This window comes from Arachis hypogaea, chromosome 16 (genome assembly GCF_003086295.3).
Source record: "Arachis hypogaea cultivar Tifrunner chromosome 16, arahy.Tifrunner.gnm2.J5K5, whole genome shotgun sequence".
NCBI classification, from domain to species: domain Eukaryota; kingdom Viridiplantae; phylum Streptophyta; class Magnoliopsida; order Fabales; family Fabaceae; genus Arachis; species Arachis hypogaea.
In genome coordinates, this window is record NC_092051.1 from 42,579,117 (window position 1) to 42,586,709 (window position 7,593).

Consider the following 7,593-nt stretch of genomic DNA (forward strand, 5'->3'; position numbering starts at 1 on the left):
TTTGGAATTCTGATCTTATACATTTATTATCATTTTCGTTCAATCTTGTCTACCTTTCTACTTTTATCCGATCGTGAGTGTTGCGTTGTTCTACTTGTATTTCGTTCAATAACTTTTCTTTAAAATACTCCTAAATAAAAATATTATTGCTATATTATATAAATATATATTTTTTTAAAGGTTGTAGCGCCTCATCATCTCTATTTTACATCCTATGTATAAAGTTCTGTGTAGTAAAGTGTTACAGATATGAACATAGAGCATTTTATATTTTCATTAATGAAAATAAAATGAAAATACATAAGTAAACCAGTGATAAAATAATAGTAAATACAAACCAAAATAAAATAAAAACCAGGTTTATCCTGTTTATTAAAACACATGCTAATGTTATTGATCAGAAAAATTTATAAGAAGTAAAACTTAAATTTTTACTATATTTCTTATTTTTTTATTAAAATAAGAAATTTAGAAATTTCTACTAAAATAATCTTCAGTAAGTGCGTAAGTAAATCCAACTAAATGTACAGGATTATTACCGGGACAGCAAAAACGTGGTGTGCTAATAATTCCTAGTTCTTACTAATTAGTGAATAGTGATTATTACCGACTTACCGAGTGAAAGAGCAGGGACCAGTGAAGACTTGAACTGCGGCCGCATTTGAAGATTCAATGGGTGGGCCCCTCAATTTGATTGGTAAGCGACACAGTCAGATAATATATAGTCAATACACAATACTCCTAGTCCTACGCACTCTGCATGCCTTCTTTTTGCACCCAAATTCAGAATCAGACACTAATCAATGGCGTCCGAAGGTATTCTTTTGGGCATGGGGAACCCTCTTCTTGACATCTCCGCCGTCGCCGACCACGACTTCCTCCAAAAGTACGCCACTTTACTCTTCCCTCCGTTTTCATTTTCTTTTCATACATTCGCGCGTTTCATTCGGTGTGATTACAATCTCATCGTCGTTTCGTTTCCTATTACCTAGCTCTCTGTAACGCTGATCCTTCGTATGTAATATATATAGCTGTGAAATTTAGAGAGTAATAACATCCGAATTTTATTTTTTAATTGTTTTTATTTGAAAAAGATCTCGGATTAATATAATTTTTGGGTTTATGGAATGATTATGGACGTGTGATTTATGGTGACAGGTATGACATCACGTTGAATAACGCGATTCTTGCTGAGGACAAGCACAAACCTATGTGAGATATCTCTTTTTCTCGCTTTCACATAACTGGGTTTTCATTTAGTCAAATATTTTGCGGAAATTGGACCAGCAAAATTTTCATTTTTAAATGGTTATTTAAGTAAACCCCAGTCTTGTTGCTAACCAAAAGGAGAAAAGAAAAAAAAAAGCCACAGGCCAAAGTAGTCCTTTGGGATTTGAAAGTGAAAAGTTTGTTTTCTATCAAATAGATTTGTTCGTTGCCATTTTCTTACAAGATGAGTTTGTTTCTCACTATTAAAAGGAAGATATATTAGTCTTCTTGTACTTTTCTATGGATGGTCTGCAATATTAAGGATGAATTTGTCACTTTTGATTCCTAAGAAACTGCTTTATCTGCTGTGTTTTTTTTTTTTTTTGTCATTTTGTTAGGAATGAGATTGGAGATTTACTCTAATTATTCATTTGTTGGGAAGGGAGTATAATTTTGGTTTTTGACCGTGTTCTTTGCGGAGTGTATCGGAGTTTCATGAAATGCAGTATTTAATGTTCTTGTTGAGTAATGAGCTTAGGTATGAAGAGATGGCCGAGAAATATAATGTGGAATACATTGCTGGAGGTAAAGTAACTAGATCTTAAATAGTGGAATTCAGATAATTGCTTTACTAGTCAGGGTTGCCGTGAGTTTTTCATAATGACACTTCATATTCAATTTTCATATTGGCAGGTGCTACTCAGAACTCAATCAGGGTTGCTCAGGTATGTAGCAACTTTATTGTGTAGTATTCTGAATCTGAAGAAGCCATAATCAAAGTAATTTACCATTTATGTTGGCCTCTTCTAGTGGATGCTTCAAGTACCAGGTGCAACAAGTTACATTGGTTCCATAGGAAAGGATAAGTTTGGGGAAGAGATGAAGAAGAACTCGAAACTTGCTGGTGTAAATGTGCGTTGAATATTGTATAAAAATAGTCATATTGATTCTGTATTATCTGCTTCAACAAACTTGATCTTACAGTCCCTTGCTCTGAAATTATTTTATTTGTTTATCCATCAGGTTCACTACTATGAACATGAAACTACACCTACTGGAACTTGTGCTGTTTGTGTGGTTGGTGGTGAGAGGTATAATCAGGCTTTTGATGTGATTTTTGTTTGTTACTTACTTTATTTTATCGAATAATTGAAGCTTGTTTTAATCTAAGTCTGTATCTTCAGCTCGATATATGCTTGATTGCATTTTATTTGAAACCCTCTATTTGATTGCATCTAAATATAGGTCTCTTGTTGCCAACTTATCTGCAGCAAATTGCTACAAGTCTGAGCACTTGAAGAAACCAGAAAATTGGGCATTAGGTACCATGTCTTGGCCCATTAAGGGCTCAAGGCTTTCTTTTACCGTTGTCTCTTTCTTCATATCTGATTAAGTTCCAGCTGGATGACTGCTGTTATCTGCAATCTTTCCTTGCACAGTTGAAAAGGCCGAGTATTTCTATATTGCTGGCTTTTTCCTTACAGTATCCCCAGAATCCATCCAATTAGTTGCTCAGCATGCTGCCGCAAATAACAAGGTACAATGTGATATTAGAAATTCAGTGTTCTTTTTTAATTGCATCTTATGATAGTATTTTCAGTTCCTATATTCAGATCTTCACGATGAACCTTTCAGCCCCATTTATATGTGAGTTCTTCAGGGATGTACAAGAGCAGGCTCTGCCGTAAGTATCCTTCACTGTTAAATTTGAAGAGTTTTGGTTTATATACTTTTCTTAAAGTCACATCCATTATGGAATTCAGGTACATGGACTTCGTTTTTGGAAATGAGACTGAAGCAAGAACGTTTTCCAAAGTTCATGGCTGGGAGGTAAGCATTGCTTAGCAGATCCTGTAGGCTTCATGTTTGCTCTTTTGACGCTTTCCTCTTCTGTTAGACTGATGATATTGAGGAGATAGCACTGAAGATTTCGCAGTGGCCAAAGGCATCAGGAACACACAAAAGGATAACTGTTATTACACAGGGTAAAGATCCTGTTTGTGTTGCTGAGGATGGGAAGGTGAAAAAGTTCCCGGTGGTTCTATTGCCGAAAGAGAAATTAGTTGACACAAATGGAGCAGGTACTGTTGTGCCGCATGTACTAGTCTAAATGTAGAACTTAGTTGCATATCAAATTACATTCATAAACTTTACTTCGTACCATATATGCACACGTCTATAAATTTACTCAAGCTAAAACTCGCTTACTCGCACTTCCACCACGCATACACAAACATATGTTCATATTTGATCCCTTTTCAAATGCATGTGATAAATTTATCATAGTTATACAGACAACCAAAAATGGAAATCTATGATTCTAAGATTAGTGAGGCAATGCCAGGTATAGATTTTGGTAAAATTGCAAACGAGATATCAGTTTGGTCCATGAAAATGTTTGAGAAAAATTGTAAATATACTAATATGATTATATAATAGTGCCTTATTTTGTGTGTGTTGTAGGGGACGCATTTGTTGGAGGATTTCTTTCACAACTGGTTCAAGAGAAGACTATTGAAGAATGTGTAAGAGCTGGTTGCTATGCAGCAAACGTTATCATCCAAAGGTCTGGCTGCACTTTTCCAGAGAAGCCTGATTTCCATTGATTGGTTTATCAGATTCTGCTGCCATTCTGAAGCTATGATTCGTTGGGAAATGTAAAAAAGAAAAAAGCTTCGGTAAATGGAAAATAAAAAAGAAAAAAAACTGAAATAAATAAATTGCATCCAAGACATGTAGTAGCCTATTAGAGCACCACTTATCTTTAAGGAAAAATCTAGGAGTCAGCAATTTTGTTAAATTCTGGCCAGCATGTAACTAGCAAAAAAAAAAATGAGCCATTGGATAAAATCTCATACCAATCTCACACCATTAAAACCATCATTGATGGCTATTTGATGGCTACAAATCACAAAAGTTGTTGCTGGTTCTCTAGCATTCCTCTATATTTTAATTTATTTTATTTTTAAAATGATGGTGTTTTAAAAAAAAAACGATGATGATTATTCATAGTTATCATAAATAGTTATACTTAGCGAAAAAGTACGAAGTTCGTTGATTATAATGGTTAAAGATGTTATTGTGTATGTCACTATGTTGCTTTCTCCGATATATGTGGTGCATGCTATTCTGATTATATGTGTTTGGACGAAAGACTCAGATTAAATTAAATTTTTGTATTAGATAATATAAAGTATAGTATAAAGTGTATAAGATTGATTTATGTTTTAGTATTATATTTATTCAAAATAAATATAAAGATAAAATACGAATATTTATTAAAATACCGAGTCTTAATTTTTTAGTCTAAGTTTCAGTCTCTTAATTCCAGTTCCAGTCTAACAGTATCTTTGGGTTTTATGTACTCTTTTATTTGCTTTGCATTAATTTACTTTTTTCTTCAACAAATTCTTTTTCTCTGGTTTTTTTTTTCTAGGCCACCATTTATATTTAATTTTCTAGGTCACCAAAAAGATTTATTTGATTTAATTTGACTATATATTTGTCGATGAGCCTTTGCTAGGCTGGTAAAGGCGAAGTAAACTAAAGTCAAATGAGTGAATCTTAGTTCGAGTTTGCGAGAAAGTTGAGACTCTCTTCATCATTGGTTCCCTGACTCTTTTTGATTGGATAAAAAAATAAGGTAAAATCTTAAAGGGAGAGGATTCGAGTTTGAGTTTGAGTGAGTTTGGGAAAATTCGAAATTCTTTTGCCATTGGCTAATTGGAAAAAAAAAACTGTCTTGATGCTAAAAACAAAAATAATACAAAAGTTAACTATATATTTCTCTATTAGCCATTATATATTCATATGCGAAATGTCATGATGTTAAACTTCAATCATACATCTGGAACTGAGAAGGTGGGCAATTATCAGAACAAAAGATATAGAATAGATACCACATTATGGTTTAACAATTAGGTTATGGCTTTGTCAACAATGTCAAATGATTGGATATGTCGGATTTGCCTATACACTTCAAATCTCACAGCTGGCTTTGAACTTGGACAGCTTAATGTAGTTTGATTGCTATATCATCTTTTGGATTTGAATATTAGATACAATGAAATGCATTAAGTTTCTTATTTTCTGATGCTAATTGCTAACCTTTCCCTTCTCTAGTTGAGTTGAGCTGAGAATTAATCGCAAGAAAATTATAAGGCTGACTTATCTTATAGCAATACTCCAAATCAGTTGGTAAAAAATTTGTAATAAAAAATTTTAATTATTAAATCAATCATAAAATTTTAATTTTTTTAGGCAAATTAGTTTTCATATCAAATTGTTCATTTATATTGATAAACAGATATGAAAGTTTTAAAAATATTTAGAGATTATTATGTCTTTCAGGAATAAATCTTCTTAATTTTCTTTTAAATGGTATAAAGTGTGATCTTTAATCCTTGAATATTTTTTCTCTCATTTTTTTAGTCATACCTATAAAATATATGATGAAAAATTACACTTTACCTTCTTAAGTGGGGAAAAAAAAACAAATGAATTCAATCCGATGTTTTTATTAAATAAAGTCATAGATTGATTTGTCTAATTTTTTACTAAAATTTAATGTGAAGATTGATATATCTAATAAAATAACAAAATTAAAATCTGATTTGGTGATTAAAATTTATTTAAGATTAAATTGTTCGACTAAAAATTTTTTAGAAACTAATTTAAGATATTATTCTATTTTTATCTCTTACCCTTTAAACATAGCATTTGTATAAACAAATGAGACCTATCTTATTATTTTCATTTATCATTTCACAAGTTCACATCTAATTCTAATCTCGTAAGTGATATATTAAAAACAACTATACTATGTGTACACTAAAATCAGCCACTAAAATCAGTCACTAGTATAAAATACATATTATAATATAAAATACACAATGAAAATAAATTAAACGACACATGTATTTCTCATTTATATATAAATATATGGTAGCTGATTTTTATGACTAATTTAATATACAAATAATATTTTTATATTAAAAATTCTCTGAGTTGTAAAAATTTTACATTTAAAAGCAAAACAAAATTGGGTAAAATTTTTGTTACATTTCATCTCTATATTAAAATCTTCATCAATTGTAAGAGACAGTTTATTTTGTCTACAATTAATAAACATATAATTTTGTTAAATTGCACATTTCCAAAAATCCAAAAAAAAAAAATACTTATAATATTTTGATATTATTTTTTTTGTTTTTTATTAAAAACATAGATAATTTTTTCGTATTTATGAAAATTTTAATTATTTTATTTTAAAACAATTTAGTTACTCTACATAAGAATATATAATATATTTTTTGTTATATAAAAAAATTGAATCCAAAACCTTCTAGTTAAGTTATAAACAATTCACTATATCAACTATTTTATTTTTATTATTTTTTATAGACATTTAATAAATAAAAACAACAAAGAAAGGCAAAAAGAATACCCCAACATAAGTCCTGCTGCTTCAGCAACAAGACTAGACCTTGAGGAAACGAGCATGCCACAACCTTGGCATCACCTTGGACTCCTATCTTAGCAAGATGACCCACCACATAATTTGTATTTCTGGAAATAAGCTCAAATCTCACCACCACTTTTCCCCTGCTTGAGCTCAAAAACCTATCTTATCACTTCCTTCTTTGTATGCACTTTCACAGTCACCAGCTGTTCACCAGAAGAAATGCATCAATGGAGTCAACCTCGCAAATCAAACATCATCCACCGTTTCTGGAAAAGCTCTTCTTTCAGAAGTAGATTAGAAAAGTTAGCTTTAAAGTCTTTCTCCTCCAACCTAAGAGAAATCGAATCCACAAACTCTAGCTTTCTTTAGATACTAGCTTCCGGCCTCTTTTGCACCTAAAAACATTCCCAAAAACTTCTTTATTGAATACAAGAGCCTCATTTCTGACCTTAGACAAACTGCGCACCGGATTAGGATAGCCTTCCAACACTAAATTGACCTGAAATAAATCTAGTTAAATTGATTCGATATAAAATTAGTATATATAACTTTGTAAATTTTATATAACATTTTAATAAAATTTTATTTCAAAACTTAAATTTAACAACACTATATTATATTTATACCAAAATAAATGATTTTAAAGCAAAAATAATATTATATAATATAAAAAATATTAATTAAATTATAAAGTAATAATATTTTATTATTAATTTCTCTTTAAGATATATATTTTAATTATAAAGTACAATTTTAGGCTGAACTAAGTTATGCGAAGTATAATCCGAACTCAAACTGAAAACACTACTGAGTGAAAACGACAAATTTAAACCTGGTAAAATATGTCTCGGATCTGAGTCAGATTTTAAGTCAGACCGAGTCATGAACATCCCTAGCTATGATAAGAATGAATCTAAGCT

The 7,593-nt window shown here is 30.8% G+C and overlaps 1 protein-coding gene across 2 annotated transcripts; it reads left to right on the forward strand.

The window, feature by feature from the left end:
- The first annotated feature begins 730 nt into the window (after positions 1 to 730).
- LOC112754060 (adenosine kinase 2) lies at positions 731 to 4,180 on the forward strand. 2 transcript variants are annotated; one of them, XM_025801654.3, is made up of 12 exons: positions 731 to 886; positions 1,159 to 1,212; positions 1,748 to 1,794; positions 1,903 to 1,934; positions 2,020 to 2,121; positions 2,233 to 2,300; positions 2,455 to 2,531; positions 2,649 to 2,746; positions 2,823 to 2,893; positions 2,973 to 3,039; positions 3,107 to 3,290; positions 3,673 to 4,180. In XM_025801654.3, exons 1-12 carry the CDS (start codon positions 804 to 806, stop codon positions 3,813 to 3,815), a joined length of 1,026 nt encoding a protein of 341 aa, XP_025657439.1. In that variant the 5' UTR covers positions 731 to 803; the 3' UTR covers positions 3,816 to 4,180. The 2 variants fall into 2 exon arrangements, with proteins under 2 accessions (XP_025657439.1, XP_025657440.1); XM_025801655.3 differs by having other exon boundaries at positions 754 to 886; positions 1,608 to 1,794.
- The last annotated feature ends 3,413 nt before the right edge of the window (positions 4,181 to 7,593 follow it).

Coding starts and splice junctions, on each gene's coding strand:
- LOC112754060 (XM_025801654.3), top strand. CDS start 804: ATGGCGTCCGAAGGTATTCTTTTGGGCATGGGGAACCCTCTTCTTGAC. Junction 2,301..2,454: donor TGTGTGGTTGGTGGTGAGAG/GTATAATCAGGC, acceptor ATCTAAATATAG/GTCTCTTGTTGCCAACTTAT. Junction 2,532..2,648: donor ACCAGAAAATTGGGCATTAG/GTACCATGTCTT, acceptor TTCCTTGCACAG/TTGAAAAGGCCGAGTATTTC.